The sequence below is a fragment of the Bos indicus x Bos taurus genome, chromosome 26, assembly GCF_003369695.1.
Source record: "Bos indicus x Bos taurus breed Angus x Brahman F1 hybrid chromosome 26, Bos_hybrid_MaternalHap_v2.0, whole genome shotgun sequence".
Classification (NCBI taxonomy): domain Eukaryota; kingdom Metazoa; phylum Chordata; class Mammalia; order Artiodactyla; family Bovidae; genus Bos; species Bos indicus x Bos taurus.
This window is the reverse complement of record NC_040101.1, coordinates 30,362,968-30,388,190: the sequence shown is the minus strand read 5'-3', so window position 1 is coordinate 30,388,190 and position 25,223 is coordinate 30,362,968. Positions and strand designations below refer to the sequence as shown.

At 40.1% G+C, this 25,223-nt stretch overlaps 2 protein-coding genes across 6 annotated transcripts in view; both read right to left on the bottom strand.

Moving 5' to 3' along the window:
• Positions 1 to 4,810, bottom strand: part of ERLIN1 (ER lipid raft associated 1) — a 41,801-nt gene extending 36,991 nt beyond the window's left edge. Inside the window, exons 1-3 of one of the 2 annotated variants that reach the window (XM_027528428.1) lie at positions 4,662 to 4,810; positions 4,305 to 4,428; positions 1,872 to 1,953 (exon numbers count right to left, since the gene is read on the bottom strand). In XM_027528428.1, coding sequence (XP_027384229.1) covers positions 1,872 to 1,953; positions 4,305 to 4,417 — 195 coding nt within the window. In that variant the 5' untranslated portion in view covers positions 4,418 to 4,428; positions 4,662 to 4,810. Of the gene's footprint in view, positions 1 to 1,871; positions 1,954 to 4,304 lie in introns of both variants that reach the window. The other variant, XM_027528429.1, reaches the window with a different exon arrangement.
• A 2,415-nt stretch (positions 4,811 to 7,225) lies between these two features.
• CHUK (conserved helix-loop-helix ubiquitous kinase) overlaps positions 7,226 to 25,223 on the bottom strand; it is a 42,304-nt gene continuing 24,306 nt past the window's right edge. The window contains exons 16-22 of one of the 4 annotated variants that reach the window (XR_003508834.1): positions 25,000 to 25,049; positions 12,563 to 12,659; positions 12,123 to 12,270; positions 11,484 to 11,602; positions 10,381 to 10,614; positions 9,165 to 9,264; positions 7,226 to 8,418 (exon numbers count right to left, since the gene is read on the bottom strand). Coding sequence is in view for 3 of the 4 variants with exons in the window: in XM_027528637.1 (XP_027384438.1) it covers positions 8,389 to 8,418; positions 9,165 to 9,264; positions 11,484 to 11,602; positions 12,123 to 12,270; positions 12,563 to 12,659; positions 25,000 to 25,049 (544 nt within the window). In the remaining variant the exon portion in view is untranslated. Of the gene's footprint in view, positions 8,419 to 9,164; positions 9,265 to 10,380; positions 10,615 to 11,483; positions 11,603 to 12,122; positions 12,271 to 12,562; positions 12,660 to 24,999; positions 25,050 to 25,223 lie in introns of those variants that run through there. The other 3 variants (XM_027528637.1, XM_027528639.1, XM_027528638.1) reach the window with 3 other exon arrangements.

The following is a 25,223-nucleotide window of genomic DNA, read 5'->3' as shown; positions in this document are numbered from 1 at the left end:
CTTTGTTGGCCAAATGAGGGCTTTGCTTTTTAGCATACTGTCTAGGTTTGTCAGCTGTCCTTTCAAACAGCAAACGTCTTTTAACTTCATGGCTGCAGTCACTATCCACAGTGATTCTGGAGCCCAAGAAAATAAAATCTGTCACGCTTCCACTTTTTTCCCCTTCTATTTGCCATGAAGTGATGGGACCAGATGCTATGATCTTAGTTTTTCGAATGTTGAGCTTTAAGCTGTTGGTAGGTTCATGCAGTTAAAACCTCTTGATTCAGAGAACTAACTGGAGTCTAGAATGGTTAGGTAATTTCTGCAAAGTCATGTAACCAATTGGTGGAGGAGCCAGGGTCAGAACCTCTTCTCCAGGTTTCTGGCCCCATGTTCACTACATTAGACAGCTTCCTGAGAAATCACTTCAATTTAACAACTTTCACCAAAAGTAGAAAGGCCAGAAATACAAATTGTGTTACAACCCCTGCCTTCAAGAAGTTATGAGACTTTCTGGAAAAAAATTCACACAAAAACTTAAGAGACTAATAACAAGACAACATTACTAAAGGAAATAAGACCAAGGGCCAAAATTTACAATATAGTCTTAAAGAGCTATAGAACAAGAGTAGAATTTGTGATGAGCTCTAAAAAGGCTGGCAAGATTTAGACAGGAAATAAGGAATAGAGAGATGGTGAGATGGCATCAGCCAAGGCAAGAGTGAATAAAATATGGGAAAACAGTATGGAAATCAGTCTGACTAGGAGAACACTATATTTCATTTCAATAGACACGATTCTTATCCCAAGCCATCCAAAAGGAAATTGGAAGGAAATCTGGAGGATTTAAGTATTCATAATGAAAATCTCATTTAGCAGAAAGCCTAGACTTTAAATTACAAGACTAAACACATTAAATTTCCCTGAGTCCTGAAAAATCAGTAGCAGATAGACAAACTTCTGAATCCAAAGATTTATAATCACACAGTGCTTGCAAAAGTAGTAACAATCTAATCCTGCTTTGTCATCTTGTCATGTCAAAAGATATTTACTAAGTGTCTCCTACAGCTAAGACAGTATTCTCAAGAACCAGATGCTTATTTCAGATATTCTGGGATGTTGTCAAACTAGAACATTTAGTATACTGCTGCTGCTGCTAAGTCGCTTCGGTCATGTCCGACTCTGTGCGACCCCATAGACAGCAGCCCACCAGGCTCCCCCGTCCCTGGGATTCTCCAGCAAGAACACTGGAGTGGGTTGCCATTTCCTTCTCCAATGCATGAAAGTGAAAAGTGAAAGTGAAGTCGCTCAGTCTTGTCCGACTCTTAGTGACCTCATGGACTGCAGCCTACCAGGCTCCTCCATCCATGGGATTTTCCAGGCAATAGTACTGGAGTGGGTTGCCACTGCCTTCTCCAGAACATTCAGTATGGTTCCACATAAAATTGTGCTTAATATCCCAGGCAAAAATATGAGGCAGAGAAACTGTGTATAAAAATTGAGATCCTCCATGTTAACAGTAGCCCAGGAGATTGCCTCTATGGAAACCAAACACCATTCTAAACCAAGTAATCATTGGTTCATGTCTCTAGTTGTGTTTCAAAATCTTGCTTTTACTCTGATAGCAGCAACAGAAAACCTGCTGTATTCCACTATATAGATGGGAGAAGTCAGTCCTTAAAAGCTGCCTAGCTCATACTTCAAGAGAGTGATGTCGTTCAAAGTCATAACTTACGCTGTGACAACTGTACTCTGAACTTTAGCTCCTACGTTGGTAGCATACTATCATTTGCTTAAGCAATAAGGAAATCTATCTCCACCCATGAATGTGGTAACTGTTCCTGTCACACTTGTCTTTCAGTGTCAGGGCTTCCCTAGGAATCACTCACCTGCACGGATCTGAAGGTAGTAATGAAAGGCAACATGATATGATAGCCCGGTCCACTGGGGCTAGTTAGCAAAGCTCCTCCCCTGCAAAAAGATGTTTCAATTTGACAAGATTATAAAAAGAGAAATTCTCTTTCCAAATCTAAAATGCTGTAATAAACATTCACTCTTACATTCACTCTTACTCATGCTATTGATCTACTAAAGCCTCACTAGTATGAGTTACTCGTGATGAACAATTGCTGGTCCCTACAGTATCTGTCACACCTACAAAAGTGAAAAGATAAAATTAAGCTGTTAACATTACACCTTGTTTCATAAGCTCTACCAACCACACCTCCAGGTCTCCAGCATACTCTCAGGTATAAAGAGAGTCTCTCTTTGGTTTTTAACCTTTTGAGAAATACTTCTGGAAAAAAAATTCAGCTGGCTCTCAGTTGATGTACTTTAATTGTACATAACACAAGCCAGATCAAAACATACATTTAATTACCGGGCTGGGAAAAAAAAAAAAGATAACAGCAAACTTCCAAGTAAGGAGAAAACTTCTGATGCTCACAATTCTTTTAATCTACCTAGAAAGCAATTAAAATATTGGGGGCAATTAACATATACACAACACTATATATAAAATAGGTAAACAAGGACCTACTGTATAGTACAAGGAACTATACTCAGTATCTGTAATAATCTATAACATAAAAGAATCTGAAAAATATATAAACATATATAACAATCACTTTGCTGAACACTTAAAACACAACATTGCAAATTAACTATACTTTAAAATTTTTTTTAAAAAAAGAAAAAAAAATACTGGGGCCATAAAGCCTCTATAAAATCAACAACAAAAAATTAGCATAGAAAGATGAAGAATAAAAAGATATAACTATAAATCAATGTTATAAGCATAGACATGATCACCAAATTCTGAAATGTAAGAAACATGACACCATACCCTGGAAGTTATAAAAAGGAGGCAATTTGGAGGCAACTATAAAAATGAAATCCTGTTTTATATAGTGAATAGTATATACATAGAACTTAGCTTTCTATCTTGAAAATATAAACAATATATATGGAATTTGGAAAGATAGTAATAATAACCCTGTATACAAGACAGCAAAAGAGACACTGATGTATAGAACAGTCTTTTGGACTCTGTGGGAGAGGGTGGGATGATTTTGGAGAATGGCATTGAAACATGTATAATATCATGGATGAAACGAGTCGCCAGTCCAGGTTCAATGCAGGATACTGGATGCTTGGAGCTGGTGTACTGGGACGACCCAGAGGGATGGTATGGGGAGGGAGGAGGGTTCAGGATGGGGAACACATGTATACCTGTGGCAGATTCATTTTGATATAAGGCAAAACCAATACAATATTGTAAAGTTAAATAATAAATTAAAAAAAAAGAAAATATAAACAGATTTGCAAAGAATTCATAACAAATAACTAAAAAAAGATTAATTGTTTTAGATCCATCCCTAACTCTTTGAAACCCACACCCTGAAATGTTCTTTCTTTGCCCTTCTTTCACTTTTTTCCATTGTTCCAAAATTTTTTTAAATTTCAAATTCATTGAAAGAAAGTTATATGCTGAACTAGATGGATGGAAATACAGACTAATCTGTCATTTTTAAAATGCTAGACTCCCACCCCCACTTGCGAAGACTATTTCTAAGACTCAAGGTGGATCTAAAAGTGGAAATATCAGTTTTAGGGGAGGATGGGCAGAAGCCAGAAAAAGTTGAAGCTCTTTCAAATACACCATTTCAAATTTCTCCAAAGTGTCATCTGTCTATATAAAAAAAACTGGTGGTAACTACGTTGAAGGAACAGCTATTCGTCTTAGCTAGAGAGCAACTAACACACTTCACACCATTCCTTTCCACGTGAAAAGAAAGGGAAAGGTTGGGAGGATGTGTCTGTCACAATCCTGTGCTAGTCTCCCAAGGTCCAGGAATTTAACAACTGTCATGGTCTTCATGGCCTTACAAGCCCAAGCCAGACGCCAGAACCTTTTAAAGAAAACAACAAAAAGCTAAGAAACCACCACAAACAGGACTCAAGTTTCTAAATAGCATCTACAGCTGCAAACGAAAAGTCAGTAAAGCTGTATGCAATTTAACAATGATCTATCCACCTCCTCAGCTACAAGTGGAGTGACCACTGCCTTCCACCCTTCATTTTTTCCCTACAAATAAGTGGGTTTACTATTAGGAACAACTGTAGGGAGTTTTAATCTCTGAATAGCACTGAAACTGTCCATCTGTCTACAAAAGCCTGCCACAGCCCCCAAACCTCCTAGGGATGCGACGAAAACCACTTTCTAGGACTAGAAAAAGTTCCCTGAGAACAATTTCCTAGACTCGAATAAAAGTGTGCCTCTAACTGCTCTAGAACCTGAGCTGACTGCACGTGCCGCTCACCTGTAGTACACGGCCAGGTGTCCTTCCTCGATCTTGTGGATGGAGGCGTAGAGGAGGACCACCACCAGACCCACCACTCCAGCCACCAGAACTCGGGCTTGAGTCATATTCATCTTAATTCCTCCTGGATGCGGATGGAACGCAGCCCCAGCCCCTTGAGTGACAGGCCCACTACCTCCGGTTTCCACCTTCCCCCTCGCGACCTGGCGCCGTCCCGCAGGCCGAGCTGAGGAGTCCTATGCCCCTTTTTCCTCCTCGCCAACCCCCTCCGCCAGAGCTGGCCCGTGAGTCGACACGGCTCGGCCTGACAACCCCCTCCCGACGACCGCTCCTGCCCGCCCAGAGGAAGGCACTAACTGAGAAGGAAGCCAGCCGCAGACTCCGGACGGAGGCCGACCCCTCGGCCGGGCCTCACTAATCAGTGACGCATCGTCCCCGCCCGCACGTGGAGCCGCCACCAAGGCCGGGCCAACCGCCGCCAACAGCCGGCCCCGCCCACCCGCGGGGCAATGCGGCTGCGCGGACACGCACGCCGACGCCGCGTCCTGCGGCTAGAGACGGGGGAGCGAATGGGACAAAATTCTCCAAGCCGCCCGCCGAGCGATTTCGCTCGAAGCTGCATAGGGTCTTGTCTGCGTGCTGTTGGTTTCCTGCCCTGGAAAAAAAAGGGAAATGGGGTATTGGGAGTAAGCAAAGGGGCAGAGGAAAGAAGCCATCTGAGACAAGGGAGTGGTCAGTTTGTCCTTGTGCAAAGACATCTATTAACGTGCTAGAATGCTGATCCAGTGAGGGCTTTATGAAGGCCATCCAAGCAGTAAGAACGGAATGAACTAATAAGCATGCAAACGTGGGTGTGTGTTGGGAGGGTCCTTCAAGACTACGAACAGTGAGCATTTGAACTTCCTTGAAGCCTCTGTGACGGAAAGGAGTCGGCTAGGCCCACTCCTATTAGGCTAGGCCCTGATTTTGAAAGGCTCAAATGTGCTTTTCTGCAAGGGGAAATTGGATGGCTAGAGAATAAAGACAAACTTTCTTTTCACTAAATACTTTTCTGCCCTTTTAAGTTATTCATTGTTATTTAGTCACTCAGTAGTGTCTGACTCTGCGACCCCATGGACTGCAGGATGCCAGACTTCCCTGTCCTTCACTATCTCCCGGAGCTTGCTCAAACTCTTATTAAGTCAGTGATACTATCCAACCATCTCATCCTCTGTCGTCCCCTTCTCCTACCCTCAATCTTTCCCAGCATCAGGTCTTTTCCAGTGAGCCAACTCTTCACATCAGGTGGCCAAAGTATTGGAGCTTCACCTTCAGCATCAGTCCTTCCAATAAGTATTCAGGGTTGATCTCCTTTAGGACTGGATTGGTTTGCTCTCCTTGTTGTCCAAGGGACTCTCAAGAGTGTCCTCTAGTACCGTAATTGAGAGCATCAGTTCTCTGATGCTCATCTTTATGGTCCAACTCTCACATCGGTACAAGACTACTGAAAAAACCATAGCTTTGACTACATGGACCTTTGTCAGCAAAGTGATGTCTCTGCTTTTAGTGAAAGAGTAAAGATAGGAGTGAGATAGATGAATATAAGGGAAATAAGGGCAGCATATTAGAAGAGGTTGGGCATTAGTCATGTAAGCTTTGAAAGACTAGCAGTGGGACCACAAATAGACTAAAGTTGAGGAGCTCTGTAACCTCTTGGGTAGTATGAGAAAGCAGTGCTTCTGGGTCAGTGAGTCTACAGAATGGCTCCGAGTGGAGACAGGAGGCAGGGAAGCCAAGTGGTTAGTAAACTGCAGGCCCAAAGTTTCAATAGTTGTAACTGGTGGAAATGGAAAGAGGTAATAGAATCAATTCAAATCTTCATTAAAGCAAGCCCTCCCAGACAACTGTACCTTTTCCCTTCAATAAATGCACTTACCTGGATCATCCCTTTGACTTTTACACCTAAGAATGTATGGGACCTTGTCTGTACTAGATAAATGTTACTTGCAGAGCTTAGCTATTTTGACCTACAAAATGCAAAACGAATGAAAAATAACTTGTCTGCTTCTGTTTTCTGGATGAATTATTTTAGTTTTTCATAGTATTGCTTGAATGAAGTAGATATAATCCACAATTGAAATTCAACTCTGAAAACTTACCACCAAATAACAAATAGAGTGGTCAACTCATGTATCAAAAGCATATCTGAGGTGATCTCACTGTAATAGGCTGTTCTGACTCATACCACTTACCTGTATCACACAGATCAGGCTCTCCTAAGGTCTTATCAGCCACAAACCATAAAAATAGTCCCACCCTATACCAGGTCTTTTATCAGTTATTATAATGATATTTAGAAAATGCTCATTTCAAAAAGCCTTTAACAATAACTTCATTCCAAATAAACACTTATTGTACTGCCTGTGTTAATTTTTTTGATCTTCCCATTTTGCTCAATATCTTCCAAGCAACAGGCACCCAATGAATGTTTACTGATTAAAACCTTCTAGAACTGGAAGCAGCAAGAGAAAGACAGCCAGTTTTAATGGCTGGTAGTCAGAATGTCCATATTCAGAGAAACAGTAGTAGCAGTTGACTAAAAAGTTAGGTGAAGACAATCCCAAGGTCTCAAACTGAGATGACTGGGAAAATGACACTATTAGCAAAAATGGGGATGGCGTAACTGAGAGCAGTTTTTAGGACATGGTATAAGCATAGTTTTTAGAAACAAATAGTGATGACAGGCCATGTCAGGAGAAAAGACTATATTAAAGAAGCTACCTAATACTGCCTTTACCGTAAGTCTGTTTCATTCCTAAGTACACTAAAAGCCTGTTTTGTTACTCTGTGCTCCAACTCTGCTTCATGGAACCTTCACATTTTCTCAAAGCATATTCAATTATTCTGCTACAATCTGATTTTAATGAATAGAGATTCAAAAAGTAATTTAAAAATTGTTTAATACACAAAGTGAAAAACTGTCTAGAATACAAAAGCACTTCACATTTTTAAAACAAGTAATACCTTCTAAATTATTTAACAGACGATAGATCCACAATCCTTTATCTGAAACCCAGTCTGCGGCCATACCATCTTGAAGGCACCCAATCTAGTCTTGAAACCCTTGGGGCCAGATGCTTCAGAATTATGAAAATTTCAGATTTTAGAAAGGTTATTCAGTGCATATACCAAACTACATAAACCTCAGGCAGGGTCTGTGGCAGCACCCTTCCCCCAAACAATCAAACACAGTAATATTTCTGCAGCAAAAGAATATTCACACTAAATGGGATAAGTAGACTCAATGTCAGTTCTTGTTCGATGTGCAAGCAGATGAATTTTGTCATCAATCTTATGAAAAATCTTGTTTTCAAAGATTTTTTGATTTTGGAATTACAGATAAGGAATGCAGATCTTTATAAATTTGTATCACAAGACATGAAAGATTCCTTAAAAGACCCATTTTTACAAATGAAAACACAGATAAGCTTTCAAATACATTATAAATTAACAGTCATCTTCTCTTTGATATTATTAAATGTACATCTTAAATACATATACACAGAGCACACTTAACAAGATTTGGAAGAATCAACTGGTATTAAAGGCACAAATGCACAGTCCCTTTCCTAGGAAAGGGATACAATCAAATGTGCAGGAAAATGGAAAATGGGATTAAACTCTTTTATGATGCTGGGAAGAGCACTGTTAAGTGCAACACAAGTACAACACAAGCAGTGTCTTCCACAGAAACACAGGCAAACACTTTTTTACTTAGAATACATGTTGAGATTTTCTTCTCTGTATACATTATTTTGGCCTTATGCCCAAAAGTTAAATGTTGAAAGAATCAGTTAAATAATTAATGTTTTACCAGGTTTGAAGACAAATGGATTTAAGTCCACTGACTCATAAAATTCTATCTGTTCAGAAGTTAAAATTACCCACAGTCAAACTATTATGCTGTAAAATCATGTGGAGCTTCTGATCATAGTCATTTCTTCCATTGACTGGTATTTGAAGAATGGTTTCATAGGAGAAAAACAAATGTCCAACATGTACAGCAACAACTTCATAGGTTTCAGGAGAGTCTCTAAGTGGCAAGTCATTCTGTTAACCAACTCCAATCAAGACTCTAAAACCAGGCATGAAAAAGTTACCATTAGATGTAGACTCTAAGCAATAGGTATGTGGGTGTTCATTTTTGCAAGTTTTCTGTTTATTTGGAGATTTTATAATCAAAAGTTGAAAAACCGAAAGCACAAATAAGTTACAATTAAAGAGTTTAGTTTACCTTAATTTCTACTGACAACAACAAAAAAATTTCAAAGAGTTTTCAGATATTTGAAGCAAATAATGAAAGAGGAAATAACAAAGAATTAATATCAAGACTAAATATAGTAAAAGTTAATTCAGTAAATATTTTATTGTAGTTTCTCCAAGTTTTAACAAATCAATAATTCATAGCAATCAAATCTTCATAAAAACACTTCTGTTAATAACCATATTAACATTATTCATTTTGCACACAACAGTTACGATATTTGAAATACAGTACAAATTATGCCCCATCTTACTGGGGAAAACTGACTGCAGAAGCAAAAAAGTACAGACCATTTGATTTCAGTGGTCACACTGCAAAGAAAGCTCACCAATCATTTAACTTGACCAAAAATGCTATTAAAGATTACTGATGGCATAATCCTAGTATATCCATGAGTAAGAGAAGATGGGGAGTTGAGGTTAAGCATTCCTCAAATGCTCTTTCCTCTGAGTTCTATTCCCCAACGGAATGCCAAACACCAGATAAGTCCAGCATGGAAAGTTAAACCCTTTGCACCCAACACACTTAAAACACATTCATATTCATATAAAACTTACCATCATATTGTTGCCCTGTTTTTCATTTGCTTCATGAATAATAGTGCTTAAATGGCCAAGACAGTTCAAATTTTCTTCTATCATTTGTGCTAAAGTCTCCCTGTGGAATGAAAGCAAAAGGGCATATAAATTTCCTCTACTTTCTGATCTTCAGGGTCAGGATGATACTGCTCTTCCTACACCACCACAACCCAGCAACCCAATGCAGCTGATTCCTGTTGTCTTCAGTTTGCTCATCCCTCCCACCCAGAGGCAGAGTCCTGTTTGTTACTCCAGGCTGCTGCCTCTGCCCAGCTCTAATGATAAGGAGTCCACTATAACGCCAATCTGATTTTCCTCTGAAATATAAGTGGCACTTATATACAACTTTCCCCCCCTGAAAATGCTCACTCGGGGAAAAAGAGATCCTGTGGCACAGCCAGATGAAAGATCTTTTTTTGTTTCTGGAACATTTCCTTTTCCTTGCCAGTAGTAAAAACATTAGCATGCTTACTTTTGAGACACAAATGTAGGGGAAGAGATAGAAAAGATAAACTATCTTTTCTGCAAAGATTAGGGAAGGTGAAAAAAACTGTGGAAAATATAGATGACAGCAATGAAAAAGAAAAGCAAGCTGATTCCTGATGACAGCAGAAGAAAACTGTGACAGGGGAGCTGCCAAGAACCAAGAAGTATCCTTGGAAATTTGAAGACAATCCTGAATCTGATTTCTATCTTCTGTACTTTCCTCTTCCATATGTCCTCCATCCTTACCTTTTACTAACTCTCAGTCCCTACCCTAGTAGAACCAATTCCAGGCCATGGAAGATGGTCACTGTTAGCTTAGAACTAAATTCTCATTCAGCTTATCCAACAGATAGAAAAATTGAGGTCAACAGTCCCCAATCCTTGGTGGTTAAGTACCACAGGTATATTATTACTGAAACCAGTTTTCCTTTTGGAAAATGTATTTTAAAATTCCTGGTAAATATATTTTTGCAAACCATCATAACCTCACACTGAAAATCACTTGTATAGACGTAATATTTGCAACCATTTGCATTCTCTAATAAACCCAAGTATCTCTAATGAAAGCAAAAAGATATTAAACTTTATTTGTATCAATTCTGATTAATGAAATATTTCCTAATTGGCCCTGGATGTATTACCTTGGGCCAAATGTATAATGACCCTAAAATATACCCTAGAACTTGCTTTCTTTAAGAAGATAAAATACCTGGTATCAGCTTGCCTTCCTGCCATGTGCTTTTCTCTCATAAAAGCAGAGTACAGAATGTGCAGCTGCTGACCTCCTGAGCAGTGATGTTACACGGCTGCACCTCTGCAAAACTAATTATGGGCAGAGCTTCCAGGAAATGCTGGTACTGTAGAGGTCTCCATGAGTTGTAAGAAAAGCGACAATACACAAGCTAGCAAAGAGCCACTGGCTCTGGATACGGCACATCTCATGCTGAGAAAAATAACAGAAATGGATAGTCATTCAGCTTTTAGCAGAAGAGTAGGAATTAAAAGAAAATATAGGACTTCAAACTTGAGTTGTTTCCAAAAACGATTTAAGGCACTGAAAAAAGTCTGATTTTAAGAATACTAAGTTATAAAATGAGTACATTAAACTTAATTCCATTACAGGGGTGATCAAAGGCCCTAAAATGACAACTGCAAAAAGATAGCATAAATTCTTAGAGATAAATGATAAATTTAGGAATAAAGTATGGCTACAAGGTTTAATCGGAGAAGGCAATGGCACCCCACTCCAGTACTTTTGCCTGGAAAATCCCATGGACAGAGGAGCCTGGTGGGCTGCCATCTATGGGGTCGCACAGAGTCAGACACAACTAAGCGACTTCACTTTCACTTTTCACTTTCATGCATTGGAGAAGGAAATGGCAACCCACTCCAGTGTTCTTGCCTGGAGAATCCCAGGAACGGGGGAACCTGGTGGGCTGCCGTCTCTGGGGTCACACAGAGTCAGACACGACTGAAGTGACTTAGCACAAGGTTTAGTAAGTCAATAATAGAAAAAGAACTTAGAACTTGGATTGAGCTAATAAGAAGTAATATTTGCTGAAGATTCACTTCCCAAGCATTTTATATATACTGTCTAGCTGAATTTTCATAGCACTTCCCGTTTTACAGGTGAGGAAATGTGAACATTGAAACAGTCAAGTTAATTGTGTAGGGTTATTACAAAGGGACAATCAGGATTCAATCCTGGTCTATAAGGCAGTGAAGACTATGTCTTAACCACTTCACTCTACTGTCTCATTCCCACCACTACTCTTGAACACACAACTATCTATTGTAACAAAGTGAACCCACCCATCTTGAGGAGTTACCACGCATGACAGAGGATGTTCACGTTCTGCTGAAGTTGGGGGCAGCTGAGGGGTTACACCTTCTAGACTGGATCCTACAAGGGACCGAGCAGAACTCTGAGTCTGAAGGAAAAAAATAAAATTACAGGCAAGCACCTTCATGCATTCATATTCCTAAGACACATTTCTATCACTACTTTTATGTACAACCAGAGTATTTCTGTACAAAACTATCTCCACTGTTACACACCCTACTAATTATCCTGTCCTGGACCTCTTTCTTCATTGACTAAAATCAGATGTATCCATCCTTCCATTCTACTTTGTTCCAGTTGAACAAAGGGCTGGTTTTTCAAATCAGCCAGGCACATCTATCCCCAAGTTGGGTTGGGTGACCACAGTGGTCTAAGGTTGGGAGGAGTATAAAAACAGGAGACTAGAAAGGAGAGAGAGAATGAAGGATGATCATGAAGTCCTATATCTGAATCCCTAGTGAGACACCAAGCAAAGAACATGAACATCAACCCAACATAAAATACATATGTCTTCAAGAGGACAGAAATCATGCTGATAAAAAACCCTTTTGTAGGGAATATCAACAAATTAGTGTCATATTAAATAATTCATATTAAAAATTACTTACACAGGCAATTTTAAGGAGATGCCATATTTCTTTCTGCCTCTTCCCCTGCATAAACATGACAGTACTGTCAGCTTCTTTGATGTTACTGAGGGCCATTTCCACCTTGGGCAGTAGATCAATAATCTTCTGCTTACAGCCCAACAACTTGCTGGAGAGGTAAAATCTGTGTCAGACACTTACATATCCCCCAAGACTGTACCCCATACTCCCAAACCCAGCTGGGGGAATGAGTCACAATCAGCACAGATTTAGTGACTGATCTGCAAAGCAGTGCACACAGAGAGGACACTAAATGCATGCAGCTATGGCTAAGTTCTGCAGCGTACTGCCAGTACTTTTCCTGGGTCTAGTATATTTAACCAGAAAGGGGTATTACGTTTTAAAAGGAACCTGGCTCAAGTTCCCTGGCTTTTTAGTAGGAAATAAAACAATATTTCTACCTCAGATGACCAAACAGCTCCTTGAGAACCCGGTCCTGACTCTGCACAGTATGCACAATGATCTTCACCATCTCCGTGCTGTCGCTGTAGGAGTGATCTATAAAAGAACTCAGTCAGTAGGTATAACCTCTCTTCTGCATGAAACAAACCAGCCCTAAACAGAAAATTCCTGAAAATCTGAAACTAGTTTTAAATAATTAACATCTCCATTTAATTTCAAAACTAAATTAGTATAAAAAGTTTTAAGATTATATATCTATAATAATCATATAACTAAAAACAAAGTCTGTCTGTGTGTGTATATAATGCATACATGAAAGTCAAAGTGTTAGTTGCTCAGTCCTGTCTGACTCTGCAACCCCATGGACCGTAGTCTGCCAGGCTCCTCTGTCCATGGATTTTCCAGGCAAGAAAACTGGATTGGGTAGCCATTCCCTTCCCCAGGGGATCTTACCAATCAAGGGATCAAACCCAGATGTCCTGCATTACAGGCAGATTCTTTACCATCTGAGTCATCAGGGAAGCCCCAGGTGGCAAGAATACACAGAATGCTATACAAAAAAGGTCTTCATGACCCAGAAAACCATGATATGTGGTCACTCACCTAGAACATCCTGGAGTGTGAAGTCAAATGGCCTTAGGAAGCATTACCAACAAGGCTAGTGGAGGTGATGGAATTCCAGCTGAGCTATTTAAAATCCTAAAAGATGCTGCTGCTAAAGTGCTGCATCAATATGCTAGCAAATTTGGAAAGCTCAGCAGTGGCTGCAGAACTGGAATAGGTCAGTTTTCATTCCAATCCCAAAGAAAGGCAATGCTTCAAACTAATGTATAATTGTGCTCATTTCACATGTTGGCAAGGTAATACTCAAAATCCTTCAAGCTAGGCTTTAATAGTACATGAACTGAGAACTTCCAGATGTAAAAGTTGAATTTAGAAATGGCAGAGAGAACCAGAGATCAAATGGCAACATCCACTCATTCACAGAAAAAGCAATTCCCAAAAAAAATCTGCTTCGTTGACTATGCTAAAGCCTTTGACTGTGTGGATCACAACCGTGGAAAATTCTTCAAGAAATGGGAACATCAGACCATTTTACCTGTCTCCGGGCCAAGAAGCAACAGTTAGAACCGGACATGGAACAATGGACTGGTTCCAAATTGGGAAAGGAGTCACAGCTATATATTGTCACCCTGCTTATTTAAATTATATGGAGAGTACATCATGCGAAATGCCAGGATGGATGACTCACAAGCTGGGATCAAGATTGCCAGGAGAAATATCAACAATCTCAGATATGCAGATGATGCCACTCTAATGACAAAGCAAAGAGGAATTAAAGAATTAGAGAGGATGAGGGTGAAAGAGGAAAGTGAAAAAGCTGACTTAAAACTCAACATTCAAAAAACTAAGATCATGGCATCCAGTACCATCACTTCATGGCAAACAGATGGGAAAACAATGGAAACAGTGACAGATTTTATTTTCATGGGCTCCAAAAATCACTGTGGATGGTGACTGTACCCACGAAATTAAAAGATGCTTGCTCCTTGGAAGAAAAGCTATGACAAACCTAGACAGAGTATTAAAAATCAGAGACATCACTTTTGCCAACAAAGGTCCATTATAGTCAAAGCTACAGTTTTTCCAGGAGTCATGTATGGATGTGAGAGTTAGACCATAAAGAAGGCTGAGCGCTGAAGAATTGATGCTTTCGAATTGTGGTGCTAGAGAAGACTCTTGAGAATCCTTTGGACAGCAAGGAGATGAAACCAGGCAATCCTAAAGGAAATCAACCCTGAATATTCATTGGAAGGACTAATGTTGGAGCTCCAATACTTTGGTCATCTGACGTGAAGAACTGACTCATTAGAAAAGACCCTGATGCTGGGAAAGACTGAAGGCAGCAGGAAAAGGGGGCGACAGAGGATGAGATGGTTGGATGGCATCACTGACTCAATGGACGTGAGTTTGAGCAAACTCTGGGAGATAGTGAAAGACAGGGAAGCCTGGTGTGAGGTACTCTGTGGGGTCACAAAGAGTTGGACAGGACTTAGAGACTGAACAACAACAATGTATACACAGATTTATCACTGTGTATTCAAAGACATTGTATCTTTTCTGTTTTAAGAAGAATTATCTTGGCTAATTCAAGCCCCAGACATATATGCAGCTTTCTGGACATGAGATCAATTTTTCTTAGATGACTAACATAATTTATTTAGAAGCAGTACGATAGTTCATCAAACTTTAACTGACTCAGGAGTTCCAGCTAGGTTGCTTGAAATTTCATGTTTATCCATCTGTTTATACCCATGAAAACACTGAAAAAAGCTGGTCAACTTAAGCCAAATCTGATGCATAAAAGGACCTGCAGACATCTTGAAAGTTCAGTTTGAGGGCAGTGTGACATCTCAAAGTAAACTGGCAGCTGACAAAGATCCTCAAATGGGATGGTGGTGGGATGGTGGTCACAGTGAGTTCTACCATTATAGGAGATGCCACCTTTTTAAATAAAGCAAACCCAAAACTAGTATTAACTGTTATGTTTCAAAAAATGGTATTTAAGTTTTAAAAAATTTGAAGTTTGGTCATGGATCATGCTGGCATTTCCCCAGACAATAATTAATCTTGAATGCAAAACTATTATTATTATTATATGCTATTATCTACTTACAGTTTTCTCATTTAATACTCACAGGAGTCCCAAGAAATGGCTACTGATGCTACCCACATTTTACTATGAAAGGAATATCAAAAGAGATTTTTGAAAAGTTGTGTCCTGTGTTAGAACTGTGAAGACCTTCCCGAGTACTCAGCTTTAGTCCCAACACCTTTTTCTCTCTCTCTCCCTCAAAAACAACCAAAGACAGAGACTCCCAAAAGGCTTCTCTCCAAACAGCACTTGTTAATAAATCCCACAGATCAAGCCCAACAGCTTTGCCATATAACTATAAGGCATATAGCTCTTTTAGATGGTCAACGACCTCAGAACTTTAACCTACTCCAACATAAAGCATGGGGAAAGGTGGTTTTCATCATTTGCAGGTGAACAAGAATCTCAAGTCAACTCTGAACTGGAAAAGGCACCAAAGACCATATACCTCAAGTATGATTATATAACCCAACAGACAAAACTTCTTGTCACAACTTGTCAGTTGAGGTGACCATCAGTTCTTTGGATAACTTTGGATAGCAAATTTATTTCTAGGCCCTGTGATACACTGATACCTGTGACTACTGCAAAGATTTTGTAAGAATAACCCAAACAAATTTTATCAATGACTGTGGAAAGTTAATTTGACTGAGTCAATGGATGGAATTTTATATATCTTCATCTGCTGCTGCTGCCGCTAAGTTGCTTCAGTCATGTCCGACTCTGTGCAACCCCATGGACTGCAGCCTACCAGGCTCCCGCATCTCTGGGATTCTCCAGGCAAGAACACTGGAGTGGGTTGCCATTTCCTTCTCCAATGTATGAAAGTGGAAAGTGAAAGTGAAGTCGCTCAGTCGTGCCTGACTCTTAGCGACCCCATGGACTGCAGCCTACCAGGCTCCTCCATCCATGGGATTTTCCGGGCAACAGTACAGGAGTGGGTTGCCATTGCCTTTTCCCATATATCTTCATCTACAATATGTGATTCATTGGTCAGGAGATGGAGGGTAATGAATACTGATTAAAGGAAAAAAGTTATCCTTGCTCTATTTGAAATCTTAAATTTCAGTATTTTACTCTAGCTTCTATCATTTTTTTGGTCATTATTTTCAACTTTTCTGTCCCCTTATTGTCAGCAACATCCTAACCCTAGATCAGTCTAACCACTTGCTCTATCAGTTTTCTGTATCCAAGATACTAAACATTACCATCAAAACAATTATACTTTCATTCTTTCTGCTGTCCTAACTAATTCACAGGTTTTCACTTCTGCTCTGGATTCTGAATAAATATCCTGGACCAGCAACATCTATCACTGAACACACCAGATTTCAAAAGCATACTCGTTTAGCATACTCCTTAAATCTATGATGTCACATCTCTTCTATTACAGTTAACCCAACATCTTACTTTGGGATAGGAGGCTATAAAGCAGTAAGATTCATACCTTTCACTCCCTATACCCAGAGAAGTGTCTATATCCACACACATCTCCCTCTCTAAGATCAGGAGCAACATGCCCAACCCCTCCCCACTATTCTCTGGAGTCAGCCCCTCAAAGTTGTTCAGAGACTTCCCTCTCCACAGGCTTTTGGCCCCAAGTGCACAAACAAGCTTAAGTCTTTCTTCTGAAAATTGACTTCCCTTCATTCTTCAATCTCTCTGAGCTGCTCATCTCTTTTTGTTCCTTAACAGCCAAGCTTCAGGAAAGAATAGCCTAGATAACCAGGTTTCAAACTTACTGGTCTCAGGACACCTACACTCAAAAATCCTTAAGAACCCCAGGGTTTTTTAGGAATTAAACTGAGAAATATAAAGATATTTATTTATTCATTAAAAATAACATAAATTCATTATTAAAACATTTTAATCCAAAATAACTGTATTTTCCTCAAAAAATTTAGTGAGAGTATTGGCATTATTTTACATTTTTGCAAATCTTTTTAATAACACTACCAATCTGATCATAAAAGTATTTAAGTATTGAGAAGCTGACAAATTTTGGATGATGGATAGACGTTTTCCTACATTCTAATTTTTTGCTTGAAACATGGAATTTTATCATTGACAACTAATATTGTTTTTTTTTATCCTTCAAGTGACAGGTCATGCTCCATTAATTTTTAGAAAATATCTGCCACATACCCAAATCTGAAGAATCACAGTTTATCTGATGATCATTGTTCCAAGTAAAAATGGTGTTTGGTTAAACAGGCTGGTCCACAAGCAATGTCAACAACTGCTGATGTGGTTTTCCTTAGGACAGCCATCATACCTCAGCAGGGCTTCCCTCATAGCTCAGTTGGTAAAGAATCCGCTTGCAGGAGACCCCAGTTCGATTCCTGGGTCAGGAAGATCCCCTGGAGAAGGGATAGGCTACCCACTCCAGTAATCTTGGGCTTCCCTTGTGGCTCAGCTGGTGAAGAATCCGCCTGCAGTGCGCGAGACCTGTGTTTGATCCCTGGGTTGGGAAGATCCCCTGGGGAAGGGAAAGGCTACCCACTCCAGTATTCTGGCCTGGAGAATTCCATGGACTGTATAGTCCATGGGGTCACAAACAGATACGATTGAGTGACTTTCACTTTCACACCTCAGCATGTAACAGAAGCACTTTATGAGTACTTTCCATTTTGTCACAGAGAATATTAAAAAGACATATACCCAAGGGTTGAAATTTCTTTAGAATTTTTATTGCCTTATCAAGGATACTTTTAAATGAAACTGGCTTTTTTTTAACTATGAACCCACATTGGTGAAAATCAGTGACTACGAGCATACTTTGGTGCTAGTGCCTTCATTCATGCTAAGCAGGGTGCAAGCTGTTTACCCACCAATGTTTTCTGCAGCATCAGTGAAAATATCAACATAGTTAAGAGGCAGATAACATTCTAGTATTGTGAAAACAGTTTTGACTTCACTGACTCCTCTTAAAAGGATCCTTTGCAGATCCTCAGGGGTTCATGAGCTATACTTTTGAGAACTGCTGATCTAGACTAACTTCTCCATTTCCTCCTATCCCACTCTGTCCTCAGCCCACTACAATCTAGTTCTGTTCCCAAAAGGCCATTATTTTACCAAGATCACCAATCATGTCCAAACTACCAAGTCCGATAGATATTTTCATTATCATTTTTATTACCCACATCTCTAGCATTTCACCCTGATCACGTTCTTCTTGAAACTCTCTGTCCTACTCCCATCGTATCATTCCTGCTACACATTCAAGTCATTCCTCAATCTTTTTGTACGCTCCTCTGCTTCTAGCCATTTCTTGAATGTTGATATTCTCTAGATCCATCCTTGGTTATCTTAATCAATATATTTATACAAGACGATCACTTTATTCCTATGGCTAATTACTCTCAAACCAGCTAAATATCTAGTCTGGACTTCTCCACTAAATCCATGTTCAATACATTCATATATATGTACACACAATACACATGTATATATGTATATGTACGTATGTTTATACAGAGAAGGCAATGGCACCCCATTCCAGTACTCTTGCTTGGAAAATCCCATGGATGGAGGAGCCTGGTAGGCTGCAGTCCATGGGGTTGCTAGGAGTCGAACACGACTGAGCGACTTCACTTTCACTTTTCACTTTCATGCATTGGAGAAGGAAATGGCAACCCACTCCAGTGTTCTTGCCTGGAGAATCCCAGGGACGGGGGAGCCTGGTGGGCTGCCGTCTATGGGGTCGCACAGAGTCGGACACGACTGAAGTGACTTAGCATAGCATGTATGTTTATATATACATACACACATATCTACTATTTTCCATCTTATTTAAATGTTCCACTGACACCTTAACATCAACATGTACAAAAATGAACCCATGTTCTTTTCCCATTAAGCCTGTTATCTTTCCTATACTTCCTATCATGGTGAGTGGTCCTCACCCACTAGAACTGGGTGCTAAGAGCACCTAACTACTCCAGCCAGAAACTTGGCAGGCATCCATGACTCTCTATCCCATCTCCTTCCACCCATATACAATCCATTACCCAATATTATCAGTTCTACTTCCTAAATCTCTCTCTTGCCTTTATCCTCCTCTTCTTCACTAGCACTCCCCACTGCCACAGTTCAGGCTCTCTGCTTTAGTTCATGTCCTACCTTATCCTGTGCCACAATTACTCAACAACCTCATGATTGATGAATGCCTCTATCCCAGCCACACTTTAATCCATTATCCACAATGTTACCAATGCAGTATTTCTAAAATGCTAATCTGAACATGCCATTCTCCTGATTATACCTTTTTAGGGTTTTTCTTTGTCATCATGATGAAATCCAAAACTGTTACTATGACATGCCAGATCCTTTGCGATCCAGTCACATTTCTCCTTCTGAAACTCTATAATCCAGTCACAATACATTTCCTCAAACATGCTAACTGCTACATGGATGTGTCTTTCCCTATTATACTTGCATACATAAGAGTATATATACTCTTTCATATATACCTTCTTTCACTAAGCTACTGCTATTTATCCTTTAAGGCTCATCTCAGATGTTGTCTCCTGCAGGAAACCTCCTCTAACCAACCAAGACTCCCAAACAGGGTTAGATGCCTATTGTATATATATCTCATACATGTTTGTAGAAATTAACTGAACGAATTCCACTACAATAAAAACCAATGTAGAGGAGATTTTATTATTTGTTACATACTATTTAATATTTGCATGTGTTTGTAATTTTAAGGTGTAAGAGTTATGGTTTTATTTGTTTACAATTTCAGTATCTAACAAATCAGGGCACAGACGTCACCTTTTAGTTCTTCCCTAATCCTTCAAAACAGATCAGTTTTTAACTGAAGGATAATATCTTGCACATACATAATAGTCTATAGTTTTCAGGCACTTTCACAAACATCCTGTCAAATATAATGCCATATATAGTCACTGAGTTAGGAAAGTTAGATTCCTACCCCATTTTGCAGAAGAGGGAAATGAGATACCAGAAAAAAAGTTATTTGCTCAATAAAGTGCCCAATTTAGAATTAAAGCCTTCTAATTCTCAATCCAGGTGCTTCCCTGGTGGCTGAGCTGTAAAGAATTCTCCAGTAATGCAGGGGACTTAGGAGACATGGGTTCAATCCCTGGGTTGGAAGATCCCCTGGAGGAGGAAATGGCAACCCTGTCCAGTATTCATTCTGGAAAAACCCCATGAAGCAAAGGAGCATGGTGGGCTACAGTCTGTGGGGTCAAAAAGAGTTGGACATGACTGAACATGCATGCAATTCTCAGTCCAGTGCACTTACCATCAGAACATGCTCTGTATTCAGCAGATGTTCAACAGAAATGAACAGTTTTGTCAATGAAATAAGCAACCAGTGACCAGGTGCAGAGGAAGGCATCATTTTCAAAGTACACTGTTTTGGCTTAGCATATGGGCATCCCTCTGACCATTCCACACCTGAACCCACAGCCTCAAATTATTTCCAATCTCTTTAATTTTAAGCCGCATTTCTTTCTTTCTCTTTTTTTACATCTTTCCACACATTTTCTTGCTTCCTCTTTCCCTTATTCCGAGTTCCTTTTTTCTCTTTCGTTCCTTCCTTTTACTTCCCTTTAAAATTTTCTCTATTTCAAAATAAACAAGTGGGACCTAATTAAACTTAAAAGCTTTTGCACAGCAAAAAACATAAACTATAAACATAAACAAGGTGAAACTATAAACAAGATGAAAAGACAACCCTCAGAATGGGAAAAATAGCAAATGAAACAATTGACAAAGGACTAATTTCAAAAATATATAAGCAGCTCATACAAATCAATACTAGAAAAACAAACAACCTAATCAAAAAATGGGCAAAAGACCTAAAGAGGCATTTCTCCAAAGAAGACATACAGATGGCTAATAAACACATGAAAAGATGCTCAACATCTCTCATTATTCAGTTCAGTTCAGTTCAGTCGCTCAGTCGTGTCCGACTCTTTGCGACCACATGGATCGCAGCACACCAGGCCTTCCTTTCCATCACTAATTTCCGGAGTTCACTGAGACTCACGTCCATCGAGTCGGTGATGCCATCCAGCCATCTCATGCTCTGTCGTCCCCTTCTCCTCCTGCCCTCAATCCCTCCCAGCATCCGAGTCTTTTCCAATGAGTCAACTCTTCGCATGAGGTGGCCAAAGTACTGGAGTTTCAGCTTTAACATCATTCCTTCCAAAGAATACCCAGGACTGACCTCCTTTAGAATGGACTGGTTGGATCTCCTTGGAGTCTTCTCCAACACTGCAGTTCAAAAGCATCAATTCTTCGGCACTCAGATTTCTTCACAGTCCAACTCTCACATCCATACATGACCACTGGAAAAACCATAGCCTTGACTAGACGGACCTTTGTTGGCAAAGGAATGTCTCTGCTTTTAAATATGCTATCTAGGTTGGTCATAACTTTCCTTCCAAGGAGTAAGCGTCTTTTAATTTCATGGCTTCAATCACCATCTGCAGTGATTTTGGAGCTCCAAAAAATAAAGTCTGACACTGTTTCCCCATCTATTTGCCATGAAATGATGGGACCAGATGCCATGATCTTAGTTTTCTGAATGTTGAGCTTTAAGCCAACTTTTTCACTCTCCTCTTTCACTTTCATCAAGAGGCTTTTTCGTTCTTCTTCACTTTCTGCCATAAGGGGACTTTTCATTGTAGGGGACTGGAATGCAAAAGTAGGAAGTCAAGAAACACCTGGAGTAACAGGCAAATTTGGCCTTGGAGTACGGAATGAAGCAGGGCAAAGGCTAACAGAGTTTTGCCAAGAGAACACACTGGTCATAGCAAACACCCTCTTCCAACAACACAAGAGAAGACTCTACACATGGACATCACCAGATGGTCAACATCGAAATTAGACTGATTATATTCTTTGCAGCCAAAGATGGAGAAGCTCTATACAGTCAGCAAAAACAAGACCAGGAGCTGACTGTGGCTCAGATCATGAACTCCTTATTGCCAAATTCAGACTTAAATTGAAATATCACTCATTATTAGGGAAATGCAAATCAAAACTTCAATGAGATATCACCTCACTCTTGTCAGAATGGCCATCATCAAAAAACCAACAAACAATAAATGCTGGAGAGGGTGTGGAGAAAAGGGAACCCCCTTGCACTGCTGGTGGGAATGCAAATTGATACCACGACTATGGAGAACAGTACGGAGATTCCTTATAAAACTAGGAATAAAAACACCATATGACCCAGCAATTCCACTACTAGGCATGTACCCTGAGGAAATCAAAATTGAAAAATACACATGTAACCCATGTTCATTGCAGCTCTATTTATAATAGCTAGGACATAGAAGCAATCCAACGTCCACTGACAGATGAATGGATAAAGAAGCTGTGGTACATATATACAAGGGAATATTACTCAGCCATAAAAAGGAACACATCTGAGTCAGTCCCAATGAGGTAGATGAACCTAGAGCCCATTATACAGAGTGAATTAAGTCAGAAAGAGAAAACAATGATCATACATTAACATATATATCTACTTCTGCTTTACTGATTATGCTAAAGCCTCTGACTGTGTGGATCACAACAAACTGTGGAAAATTCTTTAAGAGATGGGAATACTAGACCACCTGACCTGCCTCTTGAGAAATCTGTATGCAGGTCAAGAAGCAACAGTTAGAACTGGACACAGAACAGACTGCTTCCAAATTGGGAAAGGAGTACATCAAGGCTGTATATTGTCACCCTACTTATTTAACTTATGTGCAGAGTACATCATGAGAAATACTGGGCTGGATGATGCACAAGCTAGAATCAAGACTGCCAGGAGAAATACCAATAACCTCAGATATGCAGATGACACCACCCTTATGGCAGAAAGCGAAGAAGAACTAAAGAACCTCTAGATGAAAGTGAAAGTGGAGAGTGAAAAAATTGGCTTAAAACTCAACATTCAGGAAATTAAGATCATGGCATCTGCTTCCACCATTTCATGGGAAATAGATGGGGCAACAATGGAAACAGTGACAGATTTTATTTTGGGAGGCTCCAAAATCACCACAGATGGTGACTGTAGCCACAATATTAAAAGATGCTTGCTCCCTGGAAGAAAAGTTATGACCAACCTAGACACCTTATTAAAAAGCAGAGACATCGCTTTGCCAACAAAGGTCCGTCTAGTCAAAGCTGTGGTTTTTCCAGTAGTCATGCACAGATGTGAGAGTTGGACTGTGAAGAAGGCTGAGCACCAAAGAATTGATTCTTTTGAACAGTGGTGTTGGAGAAGACTCTTGAGAGTCCTTTGGACTGCAAGGAGATCCAACCAGTCCATCCTAAAGGAGATCAGTTCTGAATATTCATTGGAAGGACTGATGCTAAAGCTGAAACTCTAATACTTTGGTCACCTGATGTGAAGAACTGACTCATTTGAAAAGACCCTGATGCTGGAAAAGATTGAAGGCGGGAGGAGAAGGGGACGACAGAGGATGAGACGGTTGGATGGCATTACCGACTCAATGGACCTGAGTTTAAGTAAACTCCGGGAGTTGGTGATGGACAGGGAGGCCTGGCATGCTGTAGTCCATGGTGTTACAAAGAGTCAGACATGACTGAGCGACTGAACTGAACACATATATATGGAACATAGAAAGATGGTACTGAAAAACCTATTTGCAAATTAGCAAGGAGACACAGACATTATGAACAGACTTATGGACATGGCTAGGTTGGCCGGGGGGATGCGGAGAAGGAGTGGGTGGGAGGTATGGAGAGAGTAACATGGAAACTTTTGAACTGTGGTGTTGGAGAAGACTCTTGAGAGTCCCTTGGACTGCAAGGAGATCCAACCAGTCCATTCTGAAGGAGATCAGCCCTGGGATTTCTTTGGAAGGAATGATGCTAAAGCTGAAACTCCAGTACTTTGGCCACCTCATGCGACGAGTTGACTCATTGGAAAAGACTCTGATGCTGGGAGGGATTGGGGGCAGGAGGAGAAGGGGACGACAGAGGATGAGATGGCTGGATAGCATCACTGACTCGATGGACGTGAGTCTCAGTGAACTCCGGGAGTTGGTGATGGACAGGGAGGCCTGGCGTGCTGCGATTCATGGGGTCGCAAAAAGTCGGACACAACTGAGCGGCTGATCTGATCTGATATGTAAAATAGATAACCAATGGGAATTTGCTGTATGACTCAGGAACTCAAACCAGAGCTCGGTAACAACCTAGAGAGGTTGGATGGGGAGGGAGGTGGGAGGGATGTTCAAGTGGGAGGGCACATGGGTAAGCCTATGGCTGTTTCATGTTAATGTTTGGCAGAAACCAATGCAATACTGTAAAGCAATTATCCTTCAATTAAAAATAAATATATTAAAAAAATTTTTTTCTATTTCAAACTTTATTACTTTGCCTTCCTAATTTCTTAAATTCTCACAGACTTAAATGCTGTTGTACCATAAACATCTCAATGTGAAGTTGAAGTGTCAGTTGCTCAATCATGTCCTACTCTGCCACCCCATGGACTGTAGCCTGCCAGGCTCCTCTGTCCATGGAATTCTCCAGGCAAGAATACTGGAGTGGTTTGTCACTCCCTTCTCCAGGGGAACTTTGTGACCCAGGGACTGAACACAGGTCTCCTGCATTGCAGGCAGATTCTTTACCAACTGAGCCACTAGGGAAGCCCCTAAACATCTCAGTGGCAATACCAAAACTGGAATTTATTCTGTGGCTTGCTTAAAATCCAGTTTCACAGATTTGTTAAGCTAGTGATGGTTTCCTAAAATGTCTCTGTATACTGTGAAAGTGTCTTACCTGAAGGTCTGTGCTTTAACTGCTTATATAGATCAATTGCGCGCTGTTCCCTATGAAAAAGAAAACATGTTTCTAAAAGTGAAGATAGTTTAATGACTTTAATAATTTCCAACTTGAACAATATTATTTGAATAGAGTAATGACCCCATTTTCAAGTAATTATATATTGCCAATGAATATTTTACAGGGTGTTTCACTGGGTAATAAGCAAGATCTTAAGATGC